Raw genomic sequence first — 27,133 nt, forward strand, 5'->3', positions numbered from 1 at the left:
CCCTACAGTCTCTTTTAGCAATGTTGATCTTACCCCCTGTCGAACAGATCCGCTACCTTGGAATACATCTGGACAAACGACTAACCTGGAATCTTCACACAAGACTGAAAAGACAGGAAACTTCACGTCAATTCGACTATTACAGCACTTACTGGACAAATGGTCTAAACTTTAAATTCATTACAAAAGACTGAGCTACATGACTGTAATAAGGCCAATCTCGACATACATAGAGTTGAGCTTTAGGGCTCCACTAAACCTTCGAATTCCTCTTCTATCCAAAATCCTAAAGCTCCTTACTTTGTCACAAATAAAATCATACATAAAGACCTTAATGTTCCATATGTAACCGATCTAGTCCGAATCAGGTATCATTCCTTTCATTATAAATTCCCTAACCATCCAAACTCACTAGTTTCTAACCTTGCTTTCTCTTCCATCCCTGCCTGACAATCCTTCGTGGCGCCTGAAAAGAAAATGACCACGAGACTTGCTAATGTAAAAACTTCATTAGAGTTCTACCAATGGGTAGTTTCTCTATACGTCTGTATCACTCCATAATAACATACATCAAATTTACTACATGTATAAATATGTACAGTTGTAAATTCCTATAAAGATAATAAAAAAAAAGTTTTCGATGCATTACTTGCTTTTCATGAAAACTTAACTACTGGTCAACGTCAATCTTCATACTCTACAATCCTTTCGATGAAAAAAATTCTTAGTTTTTTGTCTAGTCACAACGAAACATACACCGAGGCGTTGCAACTGAAAGAAAAAATAATTCGGATAGGGGTAGAAATTCATCTACCGCAGTCCTAAAATGATATATAACTGATACATTTTAAATAGATCAGAAAAGATAGAAAATTACACTGCATCGGATTACAAGGGGAACTTTTGATTGAGATCAATTTTTATACTAACAATGGCCCTTGATCTATGTGGGCTCATGTAAATCAAACGTCTAAAGTTACCGAAATTGAAATAAGAATTATGTTCAATGACGTGGTACTAATGCAATAAGTGGTACAAAAACACCCTTCGTACCTTGCCCAACCAACCTCTGAAACACGAGAACATTTAATCTGGGGGAGAATGTTGTAAAACCCATCCCTTCCCTTAATATACCCACAACTATTTACTAATATTATTAATAAGAACTTGAAATATTTGATAACTAAATTAGTAGTTCAATTTAATAATTATAATATTTATAATTGTATGCATATGTATATTTACTATATTTAATAATTAAATTGTGAATCTTTTGTAAATAGTATTTATTTAGTATTAGAAGTTAATTTAATTACACTTATTTTATTTGTATTATTTTATTTAGAATTTTTGTTAATTAGAAAAGACATATGTATGTATTTTATATTAGTGTTATAATTAAGTGTAAAAGAAACAGTTGCTAAGGGTTGTTAAACCGTTGCTAAGGCGTCGCCTAGCAACAGGCCGACTATCTTGGTTTAAAATCAGTTCCTGCTAATTAGTGGCCATTATAGTTTCTAACCTTTATCTGCGTTCAATTGGTATTATTTATTGGACATTTTGAGTATTTTAATTCAAAATTATAGACCGGAACCAGACCTTTTATGTGTTTCTGACCTTAGACTGGAATATGAATATGAGTGCTAATTAGTTGGCTCGTATTATTCATTACAACATCCAGACCCTGTCTGTCCTCAGTAAGAGCCAGTGTGGCCATCTCGGCTTTGTACATTTGGACTGTTGATGAGCCAGTGCAGACGTGGGCCCATCAACTTTGGACCAGTTTGAGAGTTGGCGGTAACCTACACGTCTTGACAGCAAATTATCTTCCTCTGACCTATCGGAGTGGATCAACTTTTGTTCGGGACCGCCGACCAGCATTTATTTTATATACCTATTAATTTTATAAATTTGTTTCTTTGGTTTTCATAATTTATTTTGTTGTTGTTTAAAGGCCTTTTATTTTGCTTTTATTCATTATTTTATTGTAACTGTTTTGTTTATTTTATGTTTATGTTTTCTATTGTCAGCTTGACCAAATAAATGTTTGTATTAGGAGCCAGCTTGTTTTGTTTTGTTCTTTTTAAAGTTTTCCTACAAAAAGATATCATCAATTTGAGGTGGATTTAACAATATTATTAATTGTGTTACTAACTCCACGAACCGGTTTCGAATTCGGTTGTGCCAGACAATTATTTTCTGTTTCACTGAAGCCGAGAGTCAGTCCTTGTGGGGTAGGGAGCCTCATTAATTCGGTTCCTTTAATTTGGTAAAAATACTGACTAACTAATAGTGACTAAGTAAATAGTGACTACTTTCATACGAGTACATTGTATTAGGGGTACTCCACCTCCGACCCTTCGTGGGCTATAGCGGTCCGATAAAATAATTTAAGCAATAACAACACAATGGTCTCTTCTTCGAATAGGTAAATCACTCATTTATGAAGTTATGGAGAACACGGGGGAAAAAAAAACAATTGAGGTAAAAATAATGTTATAAATTAAAATTATTTTTAAACGTACTTTCCAAAACACAAGAAACCATTTTGGCTATGAAATATAAAAAACTTTTCACTAAAAAATCTATTGTTACAAATATTTCTAAATGTGGAGAAAAAAAAGTTTCCGTATCCTAAAAATAAAAAATCATAAAACCGTAACACTTTATTGAATCTTTTGATACAACACTAGAACGTTTATGTTTTATATAAGAACCTGAATTTTATATATAAAATAAAAAAATTCGTTTAGATACTAAACCATTAATTTGTTGTGTTTTATAATAATATTTGATTTATTTTCCTTTAAACTATATTTTTCAGTTAAAAAAAAAATCGAAAGGGGACCATGTACATCAGTACTTATATACATTTATCTATGTGAATTATACATACATTTTTTAAATAAATAAGAAATAAGTTATTTACTTACGTCTCTGGTAGGTAGAAAACATAAAAAGCAATTGAAACAGTCCGATAATTTATGAACTGCAAGAAAACCTTAAACGCCATTAAGAAGAAAAATTAAACCACATGAAATCCCATACGAATACTAATAAAAGTCAAAGCAATAAAGGAGATCATAACTGAGGTTTGCCCCCAACAGGACCATAAAAAGGAGCGAGGGAGCAGTGAACCGCTTCTAATATATTATTTTATAAAATCTTACTGAAATAAAACAAAATTTTTAAATCCCTCACTGTTCTTCTTGAAAGCAGAATCTTAATAATAATAAATAATTTTATTCCATGAAAGTAAATAACAATTTAATTGGTTCTAGTTCACTTGAAATTCGAGCACTCTTTCTTTCAGCATTTTGCTGAACCTAGCAAAGCTGAGTGACTTGGATCAAATTAAAATTGTATTTTTTTTTTTTTTGGGTAGTGATTATGAAAACAATTATAAAATTAATAGTTACGAGCAATGAAATGATACGCGTTTCCATAACTATATTACATCAACCAAAAAGTTGCAAGTTATGGAATATTTAACTTCTATGCATTCTCATGTTTATTTGGTTCATATCCTCGAAAATTTTGTTTTATATAATTATATATATATATATAACTCCTTTAGGTTTCTTTCTAGAATCATTTGTTTGTTCTATTTTAATTTAAAATACAGCATTCCAAACTTTCCACGATCTACCAGAAACTGGTTTGAAACGAGTACTTATAACTTTCAGCTTACTCAAGTTTAATGGTTACCATGTGAACATAACTTTAGAAATCAAGAATCCATTATACGTTATGAAAATCCAGTAGAGCATAAAGTAGCAGCGAGAAGTTCAAGCTCAAGCAAGCAGAATACAGCAAGTCTTTCATTTAATTAACACTGGTATATCTTAAGCTCTATCGTATGAACTTAAGTTCATATAAACACATAATCAGTGCATATAATTCTGACAGCATAAAAGCAAAATTAAATCAACGTAGTATGAAATAAAATAATTTTAAATATTTAAAATCGATAAAAACAGTATGTTGTTGAACTGACGGCATAAATTCGATAAAATTCATTTCTATCGAAACTAGCAATTAGTTTAAAGGTAAATGGGTAGTCCGAAATTATGAAATATAATAACTCATTAAAAGAGTAAATGATGGTGTCAAAATTCGTACAATTTTGCCACCAAACAGTTTTTTTAATTTGTCAATCAAATTATAAATTTATTTTCTCAGCTTTCGTCTTTATTATTTTAAAAAGTAATTATGTTTTTTATGGGTAAACAATATTTTCAAGAATATACCATTGTAAACAATTAAAATATTAACAATTTATTCTGTTATGTTTTGTGAAATAAACTACAGTTCAATATATACATACTGTTGCCTAATATTGTTTTGGAATGATATGCTTTCTCCATTTTGTTAGTCTTCTTTTGGACTACTGATATGGGATGTACTCTCTCTAATCCGACATATATATATTTTTTTTGTGCCCCTAATGATACTAACACTGGAGAAAAACTGGCCCGTTAGTTATTTACTAGTATTTCAGTGACTTAATTTCTTTTGGATTCCTCCAATAATATCCTAAATGTGCTACACAAATTACAAAACGTACCTTATGACAAAGGCAACATGTTAAGAACAACTTTAAAAGATAGTACTGTAGCCACCAAATGGTATCTAAGTCTTGATAAAATGGCTAATTTAACCATTAGAACAGGTCAGCCGGTCAGTACAAGAGCCAGGGAGAAAAAAATACAGTTACTTCACCCAATTTTTTATTAATTCAATGAAAAATATTTATTATTAATAGTCAAAATTGATAAGTCTGCCAAGTATAGGTAGGGGGAATAAAAAAGGCGGTTGTTTTAAAACGTTAAAAAAATATAGCAGCGAATGAAAAATTATTTTTTTTAACGTTTTGAAACAGCCGCCATTTTTATTCCCTCTACCTATCTATGCCTGACAGACTCATCAATCCCACTATTAATTATACATAATTTTCATTAAAGTAATTAAAACGGGGTGAAATAACTGCCTTTTTTCTTCTTTTGGGTTGTTGTACAACTAGTTGAATAATATTGGCCTAAATATACAATAAATTTCTTGGAGTGCCAGAGAAATGGATCTTAAATTATTATTTGTATGTATAACCCAAAACTTCAAATTTAGATCTAGATACCTTTGTTCTGAATATGAGATGTAGTTTTGTCTGTTTGATAATGTTACGATAAATATGCACTGAAGATTTTTAATTGTGTGCCATGAATGATTTTTAATTTATTATTCTTGTTGAGTATCTATATTTGAAAATGTAAACAATTTACTTTAATTTACTAACTCTATTTGTAAGGGGCTTATCGTAAACACATATTCTGCTTTACCCGAATGTGCTACTAATCTTACATAATGCCAATTTTACAGCAAGAGCCTTTTTTTTTTCTTTTTTTTTTTCGGTTGGCTCTACAGCCCTCGTAGATCTTTGACCGCCCAAACCAGCCTTCTCCACTACTGTCTATCGTAGGCTGCTACGTTCCAGTTTGCTGCATGCAGCTCATTACTTCTTTGCCGATTCTGTCTATTCATCTGGTTTTGTCCTTTCATATAGTTTCTTGCCTACTATACTGACATTCATTGCTGTATAGAGATGTTCCTTGCCTTCAAATCATGAGATATTGACTGAGCAGTATTTGCAATCAGTTCACTGTTAGTTTTTCTTCTCCATGTGTTAAGGCTCTGATCTCAGACCGCTCCTGTAATTATGAAGAACTTTTCCTATAAATGTCTTGATTCTGCTTTCTAGGTCACCTGTCAGAGCCGAGGTCACAAAGCCGTACATCAGAGCTGGCCATGTCATGGCATTGTACAGTTTAGCTTCAAATTTTTAGTGATTTTACGGGATTTCAGTATTTTTGACCAAGAAAAGAAGGCGCTGTTATACGCAGGTCTATCTCAGTCCGTTGATCATTTATTGATGTTTCGTGCGGCCGAGGTATTTGAAACAGAATCCTTTCGGAAACAATTTGCCATCTTAGCAGGCCATGACGTTAGAGTGGATTTTTCGGCTTACTTTCATATACTTTGTTTTATCTTCGTTTACTCGAAGCCGATTTTCTCTGATTCTTATTACAGTCTTTGCTAGTCTTTCCATGTCATCTTGGTTACTCTAAGACCGCAATGTCGACCGCGTATGCCATGACTTAATGTTTCACTCCGACGTGCTCCCCACCATTTATGCCCTTCACTTGCTCTTCACCTTCACATCACTTTACCTAGGGCTAAGTTGAATATTTAAGCAGGAGCAAATAAACATTTTAAATATACATTAGATGTTTATATTATACTAAATATACTTTTAGCACTTAGTAACTATCAAAACAACCTTTTAAAAATTATAAAATTCTTACGAACAGTAGGAATTTACAAATCGATATAATATTTTTGCTCCAAGTTTAAATAAATAGCAACTTGGCGATGATGACCTAAACTCGTTTTTCATCATATACATAAATCAAAATAAATAAATGAATACGCATTTTTCAAATATTTACATCAAACTTTATTATATTCTTCGATTGATTTATGTCTCATTGAACTAAATAAACGTATTGTGCCAGTATTTTACCAATTTTTTATGATGTACCTGTTTTTAAGAAGAAACATCTCGAATTAAACAAGTTATCTTTTCATTCCAAATTATACATCATTTTAAAGAAAGTCGAAAAAGAACATAGAACTTACTATAAAAATGTGTAATGACAGAAATGAAAAAGATCTCAAATAATTAAAGTAAAAAAAACATACAAATTTTCAGGAAACCCATTAATCGTATACCAAAATCTCCAATCCCATATCACAGCCCTCGAAGAATGGTGTAGTAATTGGATGATTAAGATAAATTCTAACAAATCCCATCAAATCACCTTTACCCTTCGTCGTAAGCCTACTGACTGCCCTACAGTTTCATTTAATGATGTTACTCTTACCCCTGTCGAACAGATCCGCTACCTTGGACTACATTTGGACAAACAATTAACCTGGAATCCTCACACAAGACTGAAAAGACAGGAAACTGCACGTCGATTTTGATTATTACAGCACTTACTAGACAAACGGTCTAAACTTAACACATTACAAAAGACATCGGTCTTTGTTCATGTTCATCGCTACATGACTGAAATAAGGCCAATTTGGACATATGGAGTTGAGCTTTGGGGCTCCACTAAACCTTTGAATTCCTCTCGTATTCAATCCTTACAATCCAAAATTCTTCATAAAATCCTCATTGCTCCTTACTTTGTCACAAATAAAGACCTTAATGTTCCCTATGTAACCGATCTAGCCCGAACCAGATATCACTCCTTCCATTATAAACTCTCTAACCACTCAAACCCCCTAGTTTCTAATCTTGCATCCCCTTCCATTCCTGACAATCCTCCGAGGTGCCTGAAAAGAAGATAGCCTCGAGACCAGCTAATGTAAAATGTCATTAGAGTGGTACCAATGGGTAGTTTAGCAATATATAGAAATAAATAAATATTAAAAAAAAAAAATTCAGGCAATTTTAGAATAATTGTAGAATTTCAAAATATGATTGTTATTTATTTAATCAAAATATTGCATTTTTCATTTGGCCAATAAATGATTTTTTGTATCTTTTCTATCACAATATAGATAGTTTAAAGTTAAACCAATAATCTAGTCAGTTTTGAAAAAATAATATTTTATCCAGATCTGCATCTATAACTTTATTTTAAAAGTAATAAAACAAAAAAAATAAAAACTTTTGACATGGAACGTTTCAGTAAGTGAAATTCCCTAGACAGATAGTGTTTATGGTGAAAAGTGTCGATTTAGGAGAAATCAAGAATTTTTTTATGCCTTCTAGAAATGTTTCTGACATATCTGTTTCTTGAAATGTTTCATAAAATATCAATTTAAAAATAAAGTTAATTTTTATCAATTGATCGGTTTCTTTGCAGGCAACAACATTTAGCTTGGTTAGGCAACCAAACTATCATGAATAAGTAGTTCTAAACACTAAACTAAAAATACTGTAAGTTGTATATTTATTTACAATTTAAAATGAAATTATTTTTTGAATAACTATTTCTTAAGCTGCTTGCTTAGTTATTGCCATCTTTGATGTAGTTTCACAATTCATAATTCAAACCAAAAAAAAAAACACTTTAAACTGTTATACTCTCAATTGAATAGTATAATTGTCATAGGTAAATATTCGTGAAAATATTACTCAAAAATACTGAGTACCCTGTACCCGAAATTTATTACACTTATTGTTAAATACTAAACTGACACAAAGACGGACTTTTATGCATTCAATCAAAATGAAATAAATTCTCCAATACTCCTCCAGAGAGGGTTCTTCATAATTTTTGAGAAATTCCCCTGAAACTTGAGGATAAATTATAACAAACAAGACGACATAACATCTAGATAAAAAGATTTGGACAATGGATGTAATAGTCCAGAGAAGTTTGAATAATCACTTATTAATTTCTTAGTACTAACTCTGCAATTCCTGATAGACATGTTGGAAAATTATCAGTATATCTCATTAAAAACGAAAAATTATTTGTTCAAAAGTATAACTTGATATACTTCTAAATTTAGATATTTAATAATCATGATATGTATTCCTGATTCTCCTGAATAAATCAAATGTTTCAAAACACAAAAAGGTTTCAAACAAATATGTATGATATGATTTAATATAGAATATAATATAATTTAATATAATATCTTTTTCGGAGTAAAAAATATTTATTTACAAATATAAAATACGTAATAATAAAAAGTGATTATTTATTTGTCATTCATTAACTACAAATCTTCTAAATGAAATAAACATTTTTTTTTTTTATTAAAATTTGATACATGTAATATTAATTTTACTCTATATTGGTTCTTTATTAAAGAGATAACAAATCTATTTTAGTAAAAGTTGGTATCATTTACATACTCTTATTAATCAGGAAGGCTGATAAAACAAATAGCACACGTATTCAATGGAATACATGCAGTTAGTTTATACCAATGGGTTCAATCAGAGTCAGGCTCAACACCAATACTGACCCTTGCAGCAGTCAGGAAAGGTTGTATTTTAAAAATAGCTCTAGTTAGCAATATTTATCTATTCTTCATGGATTTTCAAAGAAACAAATGCTAAAAAATAAATATAAAAATATTTTAATCACAACATGCAATAAGTGATTGTAAGTGTTGTTTAAAAGAACTAATCCAAATTATATAAGTTTGCAATGATTTTGATATAGAAATTTAAAATATTTTGTGTTGATACTCATTGCCCAGAAAGTTTTATTATTTATTTATTTTTTTAACAAGTTGCTCAGTAATCAAACACATAATAAGGAAACAGAGAATTACTTAATCCTACATTTATTAAAACTTTTTTACAAAGTTTTTATAACTTTGTCCATTCATCATTTGTTGGGTAAAATTTCGAACCTTTATTTTTCCTGTTTCAAACTGATCATATGTCATAGATTATATGTCATACTGATAAACTGATAAACTGATCATATCATGATTCTTATATATCATGGTTGTACATATACTATTTAAAATGAATACTAAGGCAATTATTTTTAATATTAATCAAACTAGATTAAGGAAACATAGAACCACTTTTTTTCATATTTAATTAATAAAAACATATCTTACATTAATAAATATATTTTTATAAAGTTTTGATTAAAATACATAGTTTTTTAGTTATGTTTCAGTCCTTTTTTTACCATTTTCAAACTAACAATAAAAAATCCGGATATTTTTCCAAATTCATAAATTAATCTTTGTGAAAATACTGTTAAAACTTAAAAATAATAATTAGGAAAAACTTTATTTATTCAAATTAAATAAATTTTAGTGTGAATTATTAATGATAAAAAAAAAGTAAGATTTCAAACCTTTTCCATCTACTTACCCAAAAAAATTTAACTTAAACCAAAAAAATTACACAAAAAGATCACTCTGGACTTAATTACTTATAGGTAGAGGCTAATTTGAAAGCTTGTCTGTGTTGTTCACAGAAGTCTCTATGTGAATCACAGAAGGAGTACACCTTCCTAATTGGAGGCTTGAAATAGTTATTTATTTTCAGAGTATTCTGAAGTGAATTTCAAAAGTGATTTTGGGATAAGGGACAACCCAGAGTGTAATTTGTGTTTGGAATACATTTTTTAAAGTAAGTTAGGTTGGTTTTAAAACTGAAATTTCTATATAACGGACACTCGTGGAGATGATATTGTTCTTATGCATAGGTTTCCAATGGGTAGGGATTGATATCAAAATAACATATAAATTAATTAATAAAATTATTTGAATATTGTCTCCCAAGTTATAATACCTCGTGAATCCAGAAAAACTAATAATATGATTTTTTTAAAAATCTAAGTATTATACATGGTACTTGGTACATCTCACCTCAACCATCGTTTTGTTTGATACATCTAAATTTTTTTTATATATGTTATATACTCTTGAAATTCTTTCATAATTTCTCTAGAATGATGTATTGACATTTTCTTTTTTGTAAATGGTATCAAGATTTTCTTCAGACTGTTGAGATAACAGCTTAAGTGATGATACACATTTTATTTTGGACAACAAACTTTTCAAGTTCACCAAAAATTACAATTAAAAACAAACTAACTAAAGCCAAATGTGTTATTATTTTTAAATATAAGAAGATGGTCAGAGTTGTGGTAAAAAAAAAAAAGGAACAAATAGTTTATAACTATTAGTCAATAATTATCAAATCAAATAGTTATATATCTTAATCAAATAGTTATAAACTATTTGTTCCTTTGACCGCAACCCTGACCATCTTCTTATATTTAAATTTTTACGGTCAACTATATATATACATATATCTTTATAATTTTTATTGGTATGTTTATGTAAAGTTTATAAATGATACTTATTAAGAATCTTATATTGTCTAAATATTTTTTCCACAAAGCAAATATACTTATTCAATAAAAAAAAAAATTGATATTTATATTTGAAAAATTCTGTAGATTATTACCAGTTAGTTAAAAGTTGCTTCAGAATCATGGCATAAATCCTAAGAAAAAAATATTGGATAATGCAAGATGGTATACCAAATTTTGAGGATTACATTGGGATCATCCTCAATACATTACTTGATTCTTATAAAAGAGTCACTAAATTTTGTGTTGGAGCTTTACACGAGTTGTATTATTCCAAATTCAGTCAAGTATGTTCTCCAAATTTTGTTTTCTTCAAAATTTTTTGCAACAGAAATTATGATGTACAATTAAACAAAATGAGGAACTGATGGCTTTAATCCAGAATGTCATGCATACCCGATAGTGTGAAAAACAAGATCTCCTTAACAATTCTTCTATCCCATGCTAGATCAGACTGTGTCAACTAAGGGGAATTATATGAAATGACAAATTGGCATAATCCCCAACCAAGAAAAAACTTAGTTCTTAGATAATAGATAAATAAAACTTAGAAACTTAGGTTTCTGTAAAGAAGGGGTTAATATAAAAAGAACTCAAAAATTAAATAATAACATTATATAAATGTTATCCCTCGAGCTGTGCTACCTAATGAAACTGGGAAAAAAAAAATATGTTTAGAATGTTGAAAGAAAAAAAAAAAAAATCAAAGTTGTATTTTAGTGGCATCTCAGCTCAAACATTGTTTAGTTTGATACATAGATAATATTTGTTTTATTTTGTAAATTCTTTCAGAATGTCTCTAGAACAATGTGTTGACATTACGTTCATTTAAATGGTATCAAGATTTGTTTTCAGATTGTCGAGATAACAGCTTAAGCAATGATATGCATTTTATTCTTGACATAAACTTTTCATGTTTCTGAAGAAAATTATGAGAAGCAGAAATGATAACAGAAAATGTGGAAGATTCAGACAATATTGTTTTAAATTATCGAGAGGTGCTAAATGAGCTAAAATTAATAATATGCTATTCTCTATCTTGCCTTCTAACACAGTTCAGTAGGAGCCCTCACATACTACATCTAAACAATCTTTCATCACTCTTTCAATCGATGCAAATACCATGAATGATAAGTGATATTTAGAAAATAAAGTCATAAAAGTGTTTTGGGATATTGAAAAAAAAGTAATTAACAATTTACAATCTATTTTATAATGAGTATAGAATTAATTAGTATTATAAAGAGTGTAGAATTAAATAGTTCTATGTTTTCTTAATCTAATTTGATCAATATTACAAATAAATTATCATTCCACTTATTTTAAAAATAAAAAGCCATAATAAAGTAGTTTACTAAATATTTAGTAATTGTTTTATTTAATCAATGTTATAGGTAGCTTATACCAACATCAGATAACAGTAGGAAGGTTATTAATTCCACCTATTGGCGCAGAGAACTTAGCTTGGAAAAGACCCAATCTCCACTGACAAGATTCGCTGGGACTACTCTTGAGAAAGTGAAACCCAAAAGTTGTGATACAACCGGAACTGGCATTGTCCTAGAGAAGAGGATAATCATACAGAGTGAAAGTTCATAGCTCTGTCAACTTTCCAACATAAAATATAAAGTTATCTTATATTTAAATAGTAACTAGTTAAGTAAGAATAATTAAGTTGATTTTCGCTATAGTTTTGAAATTTTTGTATTTAGAAACAAGGTTTTTTCATACATTTAAAGATTGTCTCAATGGCCCACTAAGTTACAAGAGTTTCTTGCAAAAAAAAAATAAAAGATGTATAAAGGTAAAATTAAGATGAATGAAAGTTTAAAATCATGGCTCCATGCAGCTGAGCAAAAGCAAGATTTCTACTGCTCTACCCTTGGAACCAGAACCTGGGAACAATATGGACCAAATGAAAGACATATCCTGAAGCTTAAGCTGCAATTTGCAATACTTGAACCGTTATCACGTATAGATGATAATAAAATAAGTTTCAAAGACTCAATTCAAAATGAAACAATAGAAAACATTCAAAATATAATAGAAAAAGTAAGTAAGTCAGAGAACATTAAATTGGGTTTTATTTATGTAATTGGAAACGTTAAAGGGAAAAATACTGAATTTCCAATCATCAGGATATTAAAAGAAAGCGATGGCATTAAAAAACATACTTCTTACTTTGTCGATATTTTCGGTCGGCTTTATAAAAATTGGGATGCTTTTTTAAATAATAATATATTTCCAAGGTGTGTATACTGTTATCCAAAAAATGGATTTTACTCCCGTGACAAAGATGGTAATGTTCAACTCGATCTTGCGTATTCTCCAGCCTGTAAGAAATTAAAAAAGTTTTTTAAAGGGGTAAATATTTTTTGTAATATATTAATGACATGTAGCATAGGAATTTGTTTAACTTCTTTAGCAGTGCCAGTTGCTGCACCTGTTCTAATAGGCTCAGCAGTAGCAGGTGTTAGCTCTGGTGTTTGGACAAGTGCTAGAGGAGCCACAAGTTTAATAGATAGAAAAAAACATGGACAATCATTAAACATTTTAAAGAAGGATGCTCGAAATGAGTGGCTAAACCTTGTGTCAGGTATTCTGGAAGCAGCCGGGGCTGGGGCATGGCATTATAGTCGGTTAATAGCAAGAAGCGGTCAGATATTAAGTAAAGTACCAAGAATAGTCATGAGCACAATTAAAACCAGCAGTGGTATTAGCTGTAGTGGTCTTCATATAATTAATCAGATTTTGAATGTAATAGAAAACAAAGAATTAACTCCTTTTGATTCAGCTCAATTAGAACTATCTATTTTATTTTATTTTCATATAAAAGTTGATGTGAAAGCTATGACTAAAATTTTACTGGAGCTTCAAAAAGAAGTTATTTTAGACAGAAACAAGGATTTGGACTTTCAGCAAAAAAATATTATAGAATATATTTTAAAAATAGGGGAACAACCAGTAACTAATGAATGTGGGGGTGAAATAGTGAAATTACTTACAATCCTTGATGACTTTGATGACATACAAGATTTATTTAAAGTGGGAAAAGAAACATTTAAAGATAAATCACCAACTAATATTCCTACTCCATGATGAATGAGAAAATAGAGCACAAATAACTTTTTTGGGGCCCAAAACCCCATTTATTAAACCAGAAGAAAAGAGCTTAGTTACCTATCAACCATAGATTAAATGCAGAATGTTTCCGAAAGTAGACCAATGTGACAAAACCGTGGTGACAACTAATCTGGCTTCAGAAAGGCAATCATGTCTACAACTATCCCTATTGGCTGAGTTCGTAAAACAAAAGAACTAGAAAGGGATGCTAGAGGTTGCGAATGTTTCTGACAAGATTCATACTACAATGAAAACATAAAATTCTATAAGATGGAATGTGTCAACATTCTATAAGGTCGCTATAATTGACAGTTTTTTTTAAAACCACTCATACATATTTATTTATATATTAATCAATTTATAGTACAAAATCTAGTAAAGTAATAAAGAAAAGAAAAAATTTTTTTTTGTTTATATAAAGTCTAAATATTTGCACAAACAAAGAATTGGAATTTGATTTATAATAAGCACTTGTTTTACATTAATTACCTACTTCAAGGTCAAAAGCATGAATCACATTTACCTTTAATTTTACTATGCCCTAAATATTATTGTACTTTGTTTATTAAAATATATATTAGCTATTTTCAATTAATTGTTTTTCTTGTTTTGTTTTTTTAAGAATAAAAAACAAAAACGTTTACCAAATACATAGGTCATTATAACTTCCCCACCATTGCTACAGCGTAGAAATTTATAATACATTCCTAAAAAATATATATATAACAATTTCTTCAGTTGCGAATTATGAAGTAAATTTATCAATTAATTAGTTATCAAATTCTTTCATTGTTCATACTTTTATGTTTTTATTACAGTTTATAAAGAAAAATGGTCAATCATTTCAAATAAACAAAATTTAAGATACTTTATAGGAAGATTTTTGAAAATTCGGCTTTTAAGCCCTGTTAAACTATCCAATGAGTATAAAACCTATCTCATATAAAATATCATTTGCATTGATTAACCGAATATGATCAAAATCGTTTGAGCCATTTTTGAGGAAACTGAAAAAAAAAAATGAAAATGTCTATTCAATAAAATGGCACTTCCAGCCAGTAGATATTATTGAAAATGTTGCTTTAACATCCCAGTCATATATGAGTTCAGGTTCGTATAACTTTTTTTTTGTTTATACACAAACCATTTCGCAAAAATTTTTTCACAATTACAATTCCCTTACTATATATTCTATATAAAGGTAAGTGAAAGTATTAGTTGAAATGTTAACATATTTTTTTAAATTTATTTCAATAATAAATGCACCATTTTATAGAGATAAAACTGTTAGGAAAATTCAATACATTCAGTAGTAATAATCCCTTAGCTCCCATTGTAGCAAAGATTTTTAGCCACCGATTGCCCTTTGAACCGGTTTACGCTGTGACTCCAACTAAGTACATTTTTCTCTATCGCATTGTCATGCTTCCTTAGGTTGTGACCAATCTACTTCCATTTCTTTTTCTTGACCAGTTCATCTATTGGCTTGATATTGGTATTCTGCCATAATTCTGTATTGAAAAGATATCAGGTCTATGGATGCCTCGTATCTTCTTCTCAAGCATCTATGGACTAATATCTGAAGTTTTTTTTGTAATTCTTTTAAGTTCGGATGCATACAGTAGTACTGAGAAGACGTTTACTTTAATCAGATGTCGTTTTGTATCTTGGTCTTCCAAACTCATCCAAAGTTATTCTGGATCCATCTTTAAATGTTTTCACTTTGTGTTCAATGTCTTGGAAACTTTGTGCCAGGAGACAGATGTAGTTGTTAAATTGGTCTTCAGACCATATAATATCAATCACTAAACAAGATTACTGAAGAAGAGATATGAAAAGCCCATAATCAATCAGATTTAATTTTATTAAGAGGAAATATTTTTTATTGAAAAGTTTAGAAGTAATTTCATAGAATTGAATTGCTGATATTTGGGCTATCAGCCAAAAATGAAGATAAAGGTTTGGGATGCTAGGAGAGGAGTATATAGTATAGTATATATTTTAGCTTCTCGAGTACTAGAACGAGGACCTGGTAGGTACTGATCAGTGGCAGTTTGTGGGTGCAGAAGGCGATCCAGACCACCTTAGAGCAATATTCAAGGTGCTGAGCAACATGATCGCTTGGTTGGAAGCTAATGACTGGCAGCTGAGATACGAGTTGGTTCGACTGACCATATTGAGAGCGCCGGTCTATTCAACAAAGAGTAGCCACTCCCCTCAGGAGAAGCAAAGGAAGGTTAAGCGCCAATAGGTGCTAGCCTTTCTTATGTTCCTCCTCATCTGCCACATCAATGATCAAGGTAAGACAAATTAATATTCAACACAATAAGTCAGCTACTGCAGAATTAGCCAAGTCATTTTCAGGAGTCAAATCGACCCTCGTACTAATCCAAGAATCTTACTGTTATAGAGGGACTACTAGAGGATTAGGAGGTAAAGGCGGAAGGATAATCTGCCCAACTCCATGTGAAGTCAACCCGAGGACTTGCATCTGGGTCTCCAAGGACCTTCAGGTGCTGCCTCTCCCTCAGCTTAATACCAAAGACACCACGGTCCACGGTACTAAACATCAAGGTTGGTATTAATAAGATTAAATTGTTAGTAGGATCTGTCTATGTCCCTCATAGCTTAGATCCACCCTACCAATACTTAGAAAGACTTCTCCGGTACGCTAGGGAGGTAAATTTACCACTCTTAATTGGCGGAGATATTAATGTTCACCCTATTGTGGGGAAGCACAGACACCAATGAGCGAGGCAAAGGCTTGCTGGAATTTTAAGCCTCAACAGACTTAGAAATACTTAACAGAGGGGGCAAAGCAACCTTAAAACCAAGGGATGAGGTTTTAGATATTATGCTGGCCTCAAGCAGGATTAAAAGCCTTTGTAAAGACTTGAGGCTCACCTCAGACATAACACTGTCTGACCATAGGTTGATCTCATTTAAGATTATAGCTGAGAAACCTCTACTCACAATGAAGAGAAACCCGAGAAATACAGACTGGGGTCTCTTCAGAGAGAGACTGGAAGGCAACTCACCCTATGAGGTGGAAAGACTTTCCACTACTACCACTTCCGAAAGACTACCACAGCTAGACATTGAATCTAGCCTACTTGAAAGAATGGTTATATCAGCCTACGAGAAGGCTTGTCCATTGAAAAGGGAGCCTAGTAAAAAAGTCAGATGGTGGGCAATCGAATTGACTAAACTATAAAAGACATAAGAAAAGCCTATAATAAAGCTTATAAAACAAAGTTAGAGACGGACTGGGATGTATACCGGGCTGCCTCCAATAAGTATAAAAGAGAATTGAGAAGACATAAACGAGATGGCTGGCGCAAGTTCTGCTGCAACATAGAAAGCACGCCGGAAGCCTTTCGTTTAATGAAGTTATTAGGAAGCAATGGTGAACAGCCACTAGGTGCATTAAGAAAACCAGATGGGAAGTGGACCTTTAGTTTAGAGGAAACTTTGTCCCATTTAATGGATACATACTTTCCAAGTTGCCAGCACAGAACAATAGACAACCCTCCAAACATGGATTCCTTCAGAGAGGCTAATGAGGAGGAGTGGGTATTAGCGGAGTCTATCGTTACAGACGGGGCCATTAAGTGGGAAGCGCTCAAGCCTTATAAGGCCCCAGGAATGGACGGTATTCTCCCATGTATAGTCAAGGAAGGTCTTAATATCCTACTGACCATTATTTGCTCCAAAAGGAGCAAAAATAATTTTCAGAGATGTTATATGTACTGAAACTCTCTTGAAAAATCCAAATTTTTGAGTTTCTAATTTTCGGGATTGGGAAACTCAAGCTTTTCTGCTATCTTGAGAAAACCATCAAGAAAAGGACCTTTTTTGGTTTTCTTCATTAACTCCCTTCAAGAGCATTTTAGAAAAATTGTGCTATTACCAATGCTAAAGAGCATTAAATTTCCTGCAAGTTTCCTACATAATGTGTATGGAAATTCCCAACAGTCATCAAGATATTGGGTCATCATTGTTTGCTAAATAAAAACTAAGAAATGCCAGTTGTTTTTACTAAAGTCTTTATTTCCTCATATCTTTTTGTGCAAAATACATAATAAACAATCTTGTAGAGGATTAAATTTCCTTTGGAATTCATACGAAATATTTGCAATTACTCTGAGATAGATTTCAAGAAATATTGAAATCAAAATGAAAGTGGACTGGAGAATGAAAACATCAGCCTCTACTCAACTTACTATTCCAGAATCTTTAAACCATTATATATTATGTACGTGTAATTCATGAGATTTATGTAAATGATCAATGACCATTTGACCTTTCTGACATTCTATGAGGAAAAATCATAGAAAATGTGCATAGCTATGTAAGCATTGATTATGTCATTACCAGAAATATTCATTATTTTTGTTACTTGTCAATCTGTAAATTTTATTATTTAATCAAAACGAGTATTGATAACGTGATAGTTATTTTTACTGTTTAGTGCTCAACTTTTATAACAATAAATAAGCTGAGGGGTGTTAGCTCATTCAGTGACAAACCTCAACTCAATTAATGTGCACTTTCATAAAACCTATTACCAAGAACATTTTTCTAAAACTGAATAATCTGTAGTCCAGTTGAAAACTGATTTAAAAAAATTATATAATCAGGAATTTTATGTTTTTGCAAAAAAACAAATCTTTGTGTTATTAAGCTACTTGAAAGTTCCCTTTTCAAACAGTTTGAACAAAGACAAATTCTACTTGTGTTTAAAGTAATTTTTATATTACTAGTATATTATGTTACCTTTTAGAATTTCCATAATTTTTTAGTTATTGCTTCCTATTTAATAAAAACAGTGACTTACTTTAAAAAAATTTCCTGTTTTCTGTAGAGATTGGGAGCATTGTCTATGCTAGCTATTTTGTTGTTTGTGAGGTCTATTTTAACCTCCTTAAATATTGCTGAAGTCTTACAAGACATCCTGTGTATACAACAAAACATAGAAAATTCTTTATTTGAGAATAAATTCAACCAATTTCTAAAATTATTTTATATATTTTATATTGCTTCCTTACATACTGCTCAAGAAGACCAATAAAATAAACATCATACCAACTGCGACACATTGTGTTTATTTATAATGATGGAACCTATCTGTGCCAGGCACAACACAAATATTGACCCTTACAGATGGCAGGAGAGGTATTTTCAGATGTGCAATATGCAAATAGTGGTGAGTAATGTTTATTTCTGACTTTTCCTGATCATAATGATGGTATTCTTTCTGAATTTTCAGAGATATGTTAAAACAATTGTGATTCCAAATAAAATTTATATCACTTCATAATAAAATTAAAATCATGGATCTTTAAAAGTTAGTTTATATGTGTTTATAAATTTATGCAATAAGTGATTGTAAAACAATTATTCCAAATTATATTATTCTGAAATGATATTTAAGAAGAAATTTAAAATATTTTTTTCTTGATTAAAATCTCTAGAAGTTTTTTTAAAAATAAGTTGCTTAGTACTCAAACACAGAAAAAGCTGTTAATATATCATAATTTTATATTGTTATTATAGCATGATTGTACCTATATTATTTAATATGATTACTTAAAATTCAATCATTATTTTTAATACTAATCAAATTTGATTTAAAAAAAAAACAAATAACCATTAAATCCCACATTTACTTTATGAATACAACATTTTTATTTCTATATATTGTTTTCTATTAAGATTTCAGCCCTTTTTTGGCTAGTTTCAGTCTAATGATAAATGATATACTTATAGACTCATCTTATATATCATGATTGTAAGTATAATATTTAATCTAAATCCTTAAACTTAAATAATTATTTTTTATATTACTCAAGGAGGTACTTGTTAAGAGTGTAAAATATTATTATTTTCCCCTCTAGTACAATCAGATCAAGACTGTCATCCCAAGACAGCACTCTTGGAAAAGTCACGAGTAATGCATAAAACATCCTTAAAACTTTTATTATTAATACATCACAATTTACTTTTTAAAAAACAACTAGGAAAACCTTTATTTGGTTACCTGTTTATTCAAATTAATTGTAAATTACATTGTTTTTAATATTCTAAAACACTTTTTTACTAATAAAAATTGTAACAATAATTTGTATAAACAATAAAAACTGTAACTAATAATTTTCAGATTTTTATTGATCATAAGTACCTGTAATAATTTTCTTCTTTATTCATTATTTTATTTTACTTGGGAGGTACCCCTTGTCGGCCTAATGTCGAACCAGTCCCCATAATAAATTACACACAGTGATCACTAAAAACTTTTTTATATAATATAGAGATATAAAATTTTTACATCCTGTTAATAAATTATTTCAGAATGAATTATAATCATAATAAATAAATTTAAAAGAAAATTATGAGAAGTAGTAACAACCACAGAAACCTGGAAAATACAATAAATTATAAAACAGATTTGGATTGTACTAATAAAATTTACAGATAGGGTAATATTCTTTCTCAAAATATTAAACTAGAAAACATACAGTGCATCCCAGCATTTACTTTCCACTGTTATTTTCTTATTTTACTACATACTCAAGGCTTCTGAGGATAATTGTGCTGACATTTTCATATTTGTTTTAGTTTAACAAGGATACTGCAAAGTTTTTTTAGCCCAACAAAGGTGCAGTGAAATCTTTTTAGCCATTTCACCAACTAACACAGTATAATAGGAATCTCCACAGAGCGAAACTTAACAGTCTTTTGTCATAATTTCAATTGATTCAAATACCATGGGTGATAAGTGGTGTTAGGAAAATAAAGTTAAAAAATGTTTTAGGATATTGAAATAAAAGATAATTTACAACTAATTTTAATCAATAAGTAATTAATTAATAAGTAATAAAATGAAATTTTTCAAAGTTGAAAATTTAAAAATGAATTGTGATTTACAAATAATATATGATTAAAGTTTTAACGATGGTTTTACAAAATATTAATTTATGAATTTTAAAATAAATTCACCAGAATTATAGGATGTTTGATCTTATTTAATCAGAGAGGAAAATAAGAACATTTTACAGGTTTACCATCTTGAATGGTCAAAGGAAAATATTTTAAAGATTATGGTTATATCAAATAACAGTCGCTTGAAAATGTTCATAAAAGGACCAAAACAAGACAAGTTATTTCCACAAAATAATATTATAAAGAATGTTCTAAACATGGTAATTCACAATTAATTTAACTCAATTTAGTAAGATGAATAAATAGGTAACCAAATAATATTTTGTTAACCCTTCATTGACTCCCAGGAATGTGTTACAACTCATTAACTAAACAACTAAATCACAGAGAGAGGTCCACCTTCCTAATTGGAGGCTTTAAATAGTTACTTATTTTCAGAATATTTTGAAGTGATATTGTGTTGTGGGACACCCCAGAGAGTTTGGAATTTAGAATGCATTTTTTCAAGGTAAGTTAACTTCGTTCCTATACAGTGAAACTTCTCTATATTGGACTCTCACGAGTAAGATAATATTGTCCTTTATGCATATGTTTCATTGAGAAGGGGTTAGCATGAAAAGACTGCAAAAATAAAATAATACAACTATTTAAATGTTTTCCCCCAAATTATAATACCTCTTGAATCTAGATAAACCAATATATGATTTTTATACAGTAAAAAAAAATTCAAAGTATTATTTTTGGGACATATCACCTCAACTATCCTTTTGTTTGATAAATATATAATTATTTATATATGTTTTATACTTTGAAAATTCTTACATAATGTCTCTAGATTGATGGTTTGACATTTTCTTTTTTCTAACTGGTCTTAAGATTTTTTTTCAGACTGTTGAGAAGCGATGACCAGCGTTACATTTTATGGGATATTCTTTTTCCATCCAAATTATTTCAAAAAGGCTCTGTGCTGTTTTAAATATATCTCTTCTCCTTCATTATTCCATGTCTAATAAGCTTTCTACCTTATCTTCCCCAATGGTGTCATCCATTTCCTCCAGCTGAGTGACAAGTGATCTATATTGTCTTTTAGTTTGTCTGTTAGATCAAAAAAATTATCTCCCCTTCTTTCTTCCATAGAGAACATTCCCTGATAATAGGATTGCCAAGTTTCGAGAATATCTTCCACTTTTTCAATAATGTTTTACCACCTCTCCTTGATGTTACACTTGTTTTGCCATTAGATGAATAATATGTCAAGATTAATTATATGTGTTTATTTTTAATTTTAAGAAATGTCATAGAATTACACCCCATTCTTTTTCAGTCCTAATAGTTTCTAGAATCTCTGAAAAAAAAAAGAAGGTAAATTTATTACTAATGAGTCAAATAATATTTAATACAAAATAAGCAAGAAATACTTGACATAGGTGGCATCCAAGAAAGATATATCACAGAAATTATATTAAGCTTGAAGAAATAGTATAAAAATACATACATATTTGTAAGAATATTTATTCTACAGCAGCAAATATTAAAATATGCTTGGTTTTTGATAAATTAATTTTCATTCAAACAATTTCTTTATATTGAAAGAAAATATAAAACGTTTTACTCCTTTAACCCCGAACATTATAAGTTTAAAGGAGGTTTCTAGAAAGTATTAATTTATGAATAATAGAAAAATGCAAACTAACCAGAATGAAAAGAACAACCTGATTGTGTCAGGGAAGAAAATAAGGACATTTTACAGTTCTAATAAGTACAGCCTTAAATGGTAGACTGAGAATATTTTATTCATATTTATAAGATGAAAGCATGTAGGATTAGTTTGAAAATGACTTAAATGTTTATGAAAAATAATGTGTTCCTGCGTTTTAATTATGTAATTTAAATTGTATGTGTTTGTGATTCTATGTTTTTATATATAACTTGATTAATATATATATAATTATATAAAGAAATCCCATTTATTTTAGAACTAACTACTACAATTAAATATGAAATTATGTGAAAAATTAAATCCCAATCATTTTGCTTTATGAAACATTTAGTAATTGATTTATGCAATCTATTTTACAGGTAGTTTATGCTAACATCAGGTACCAGTAGAGAGGTTATCTATTCCACCTCAATGTGCAAGAGCCTTGGCTTTCTAAACCTCCAACCTCCACTGAAAAGATCCAACTGGTGCATATACTTGAGAGAGTGAAATCCTAAAGTTTCCATTCACTTAATGTTAAAATTATCCTAAATAATAGGATAATCATACTGAGTAAAAGTTAACAGTACAGACCCCTCTCCGACAAAAAGTGTAAAGTAGCAATTTATATGTTAACTGTTTAAGTTACAATAACATTAAGTTTATTTTGTCTATAGTTTTGAGATTATTGTATTTAGAAACAAGGATTTTTTTTATATTTGTATAATGTCTAAATTGACCATAAAGTTACAAGAGTTTCTTGCAAAAGTTACACAAAATAAGACTAAAGGTGAAATTATGACAAACGAAAGTTTAAAATCATGGCTCCGTGTAACTGAGCAAAACCAAGATTTCTACTGCTCTACCCTTGGAACCAGAACCTGGGAACAATACAGACAAAATGAAAAACACTTCCTGAAGCTTAAGCTGGGGTTTGCAATATTTGGACCGCCGTCACATATAGACGATAATGATATAAGCTTCAAAGATCCTATTCAAAGTGAAATAATTGAAAACATTCAAAATGTAATAGAAAAAGTAAGTGAGTCAGAGAACATTTATTTGGCTTTTATTTATCTAATTGGAAATGTGGATGGAGAATATGCTGAATTTCCAATCATCAGGATATTAAAAGAAAGTGATGACAGTACAAAATATACTTCTTACTTTGTTGATATTTTAGGTCGTCTTTATAAAAATTGGGATGCTTTTTTAAACGATAATATATTTCCAAAGTGTGTATATTGTTATCCAAAAAATGGATTTTACTCCCGTGACAAAGATGGTAATGTTCAACTCGATCTTGCATATTCTCCAACCTGTAAGAAATTAAAAAGGTTTGTTAAAGGGGCAGATATTTTATCCGATGCAGCAATGGTAGGTAGCTTAGCAATTGGTTTAACTTCTTTAGCAGTGCCAGTTGCTGCACCTGTTCTAATAGGCTCAGCAGTAGCAGGTGTTAGCTCTGGTGTTTGGACAAGTGCTAGAGGAGCCACAAGTTTAATAGATAGAAAAAAACATGGACAACCATTAGACATTTCAAAGAAGGATGCTCGAAATGATTGGCTAACACTTGTGTCTGGTATTCTGGGAGCAGCAGGAGCTGGGGCAATGCACTATAGTCAGCTCGTAGCAAGAAGCGGTCAGGTATTAAGTAAAGTACCAAGAATAGTCATGAGCACAATTGAAACAGGCTGTAGTATTAGCTGTGGCAGTCTCTATATAATTAATCAGATCATGAATGTCATAGAAAACAAAGAACTAACTTCTTTTGATTCAGCTCAATTAGCACTATCATTTTTATTTTATTTTCATACAAACGTTAATGCAAAATCAATCAGTAAAATTTTATTGAAGCTTCAAAAAGATGTTATTTTGGACATAAAGAAGCATTTGGACTCTCAACAAAAAAGTATTATCGAATATATTTTAAAAGAAGGACAAAAACAAACAACTGAAGGTAGGGGGGAAATAGTGAAATCACTTACTATCCTTGACGACGTTGATGACATTATAGATTTATTTAGAAAGGAGCAAGAAAAATTTTCAATTAAATCACCAACAAATGTCCTTACATATAATGAAGCTGTTTGAGTAATAGTCCAGAGGCCAAACAAATAAAATTATCCAAGCCTAATAATATACATAGTAATGTGTGTGGCAAACATATAAGTTTATTCTTTAAGTGCAAACTGTCTATTGATGATATACGATTTAACAATTTAACTATGTCAGGAATTCTTGTAAAGGTATTTATGAATGAATTTTTTAATTAAAAAAACAGACAATAAATACAATTGTAAATGTACTAATAAAAGTGGAAAGGGACCAAAATATGTGAAATAGATATCATAAATAATCAGATTTGTTGTATTTATATATTTTGTATATGAATCATTCTCACAGGAATCGACAATTTTGAATCCAAAATTTCAAAAAATTAAAAATTGATTTTAAAAAGTTATACTCTATAGAGTAGGTGCATTTATTTTGAAGATAAATTATAAATATGCAAATGACAGGGTGTTTCAAAAATAGTGATAGTGTTTCACAATCAAATCTTCATCTCTCGTCAGAGGTATAGGATGGAGAGGAGATTCACTCCAGGCCTCTCTTACCAAAGGGACACCATTGCAGAGGCCTATATTTTTTCTTATTTTGTTTGAATTAGTATTAGAGCAAAAAAAATTACACGTATATATATTTTTTTTAATTAAGAGAGAGCATTTACTATTAAATTAAAAAAAATGTTTAAGTTTTCATTAATTAAGAGCATGTTAAATATCAATGAAGACAAAAATTATACTATTTTGCATGGAATCACAGTAAAGAATGTCTTAGAATGTTTTCAGAACAAAAAAGGTGCTAAGGTTGTGTTGGTGTGATGGGGTGGGATTGTGTGAAGAAATGATGATTGGACAGGGAATTGATTTTTTTTTTCTGTTTGAATGACTAATTAATTAGGGGGAAAAATTCCTTTAAAATAAACTCAGACACCTCAGTAAAATGTTTTTTTTTAACTTGAAAAACTAAAATGTGGCATGGAAAATGCTTTGGATATTACATTTTCACTTTCTTGAAGAATGACTCATATCCAAATATTTTGTATGTATTGGGTAGTAAAAAAAGTATGTAGCGTTTTTTACTTTTGATTTCAATAAAAACTTCAAATATATATGACCCATTTTCTATCTATTACATGATACCATCTTTCAGGTAATTTTTTAATTCCGTCCTCCCAGAACTTACCAGATTTTTCACAATGAACTCCTCTATGTATGTTTTGTATTCCTCGAGCAAATTAAAATGTTTCCCGTTAAGAGAGTTTTTAAGGGCCCAAAATAAGTGAAAATCTGTAGGGGCAAAGTCTGGTGAATAGGGTTGGAGAGGGGTCACATCCCAGCCAAACTCCAATAATTTCTGCCGGGTCTACATGTGAGGACAGGCGTTATCGTGATGTAAAACTATGCCTTTTTGATTAGCGAATGCTGGACGCTTTTGCTCAACCGTTGCCTTTAATCGTACCAACTGGGCACAGTTCTGCGATATCCTGTGTCTAGAGTGAGAGTTGTCTGTGACCAATGCTTGAATTTGGTTATAAACAGTTGAAGGACAACCCGAGCACTTTGCGTCTTCCAAGTCAAAATTCCCGGTTCTAAACCGAGAAAACCACTTAGGAACGGTCTGACCACTTTCTCCTAAGCCATCATCGCCATACAAACTGCAAATTTTGTTAGCCGTCTGTGCAATGGATGTTCCTTTTTGGAAATAAAAAATCATTCAATGACAAAAATGAATTTTTTTCTCTTCCATTTTGCGCATGCAAACTACTACTTAAAGATGAGGAATCTCGGTTGAAACTGATGCATAAAAGCACTTTAAGTAATCCTTTTTTTAGGATATGTAAACATTATTGACCAAATAAACATGATTTTATAAAAACAGAGAGGATTAAATTAAAATATTTAAAAACGCTAAGAACTTATTTTGCAATCCAATATATTGTCTGCATATAGATTTTTTAGAAAATATAGTGGATACATTGTATAATTTATAATAGAAAATGTACCATAGTAATAAGGAAAAATATATATATATATTTTTTTTTTTTTATACAACAGCAAAATTTGCACCAGTTTTATACAAATTATGTAAAGCTCAAAAACAAGTACAAGTATGATCTTTAATTGTTCCTACTGCAAAGCAGTTTTGTTTGTACTTTCAGTATTAAAATATACATGAATTATTTCCAATTAATTTTTTTTTTTTTTAAGGATCCAATTAAAAACTTATTTTATAATATCATTAAAAAATATTTTGAGTTAACCATGAATTAAGAAAATATTGATTCATAAGACCAAGAAACAGGGAATGGATGAATTCCTTGGTATTATTATTATATCTGAACACATTGAAAAATTATCAATATGATGCATAAAAA

At 30.1% G+C, this 27,133-nt stretch overlaps 1 protein-coding gene and 1 long non-coding RNA gene across 8 annotated transcripts in view; one reads left to right on the top strand and one right to left on the bottom strand.

Moving 5' to 3' along the window:
- LOC136796744 (uncharacterized) overlaps positions 1 to 19,188 on the bottom strand; it is a 128,542-nt gene extending 109,354 nt beyond the window's left edge. For both annotated transcript variants that reach the window (XR_010844488.1, XR_010844486.1), the window contains exons 1-2: positions 19,100 to 19,188; positions 18,889 to 19,005 (exon numbers count right to left, since the gene is read on the bottom strand). This is a non-coding gene — a long non-coding RNA (uncharacterized lncRNA). The remainder of the gene's footprint in view (positions 1 to 18,888; positions 19,006 to 19,099) is intronic.
- LOC106689212 (uncharacterized) lies at positions 8,972 to 26,907 on the top strand. Of its 6 annotated transcripts, XM_014434094.2 has the most exons (4): positions 8,972 to 9,068; positions 12,323 to 16,351; positions 16,462 to 16,625; positions 23,073 to 26,907. In XM_014434094.2, exon 4 carries the CDS (start codon positions 23,419 to 23,421, stop codon positions 24,784 to 24,786), a length of 1,368 nt encoding a protein of 455 aa, XP_014289580.1. In that variant the 5' UTR covers positions 8,972 to 9,068; positions 12,323 to 16,351; positions 16,462 to 16,625; positions 23,073 to 23,418; the 3' UTR covers positions 24,787 to 26,907. The 6 variants fall into 6 exon arrangements, with proteins under 6 accessions (XP_014289580.1, XP_066907368.1, XP_066907372.1 ...); XM_067051267.1 differs by having other exon boundaries at positions 12,323 to 16,625; XM_067051271.1 differs by lacking the exon at positions 8,972 to 9,068 and adding an exon at positions 9,920 to 10,180 and having other exon boundaries at positions 12,323 to 16,625.
- Positions 26,908 to 27,133: the final 226 nt, after the last annotated feature.

This window comes from Halyomorpha halys, unplaced genomic scaffold, assembly GCF_000696795.3.
Source record: "Halyomorpha halys isolate HHAL.00 unplaced genomic scaffold, Hhal_1.1 Scaffold1302.1, whole genome shotgun sequence".
In the NCBI taxonomy this organism is placed as follows: domain Eukaryota; kingdom Metazoa; phylum Arthropoda; class Insecta; order Hemiptera; family Pentatomidae; genus Halyomorpha; species Halyomorpha halys.

Coding starts and splice junctions, on each gene's coding strand:
- LOC106689212 (XM_067051267.1), top strand. CDS start 23,419: ATGTCTAAATTGACCATAAAGTTACAAGAGTTTCTTGCAAAAGTTACA.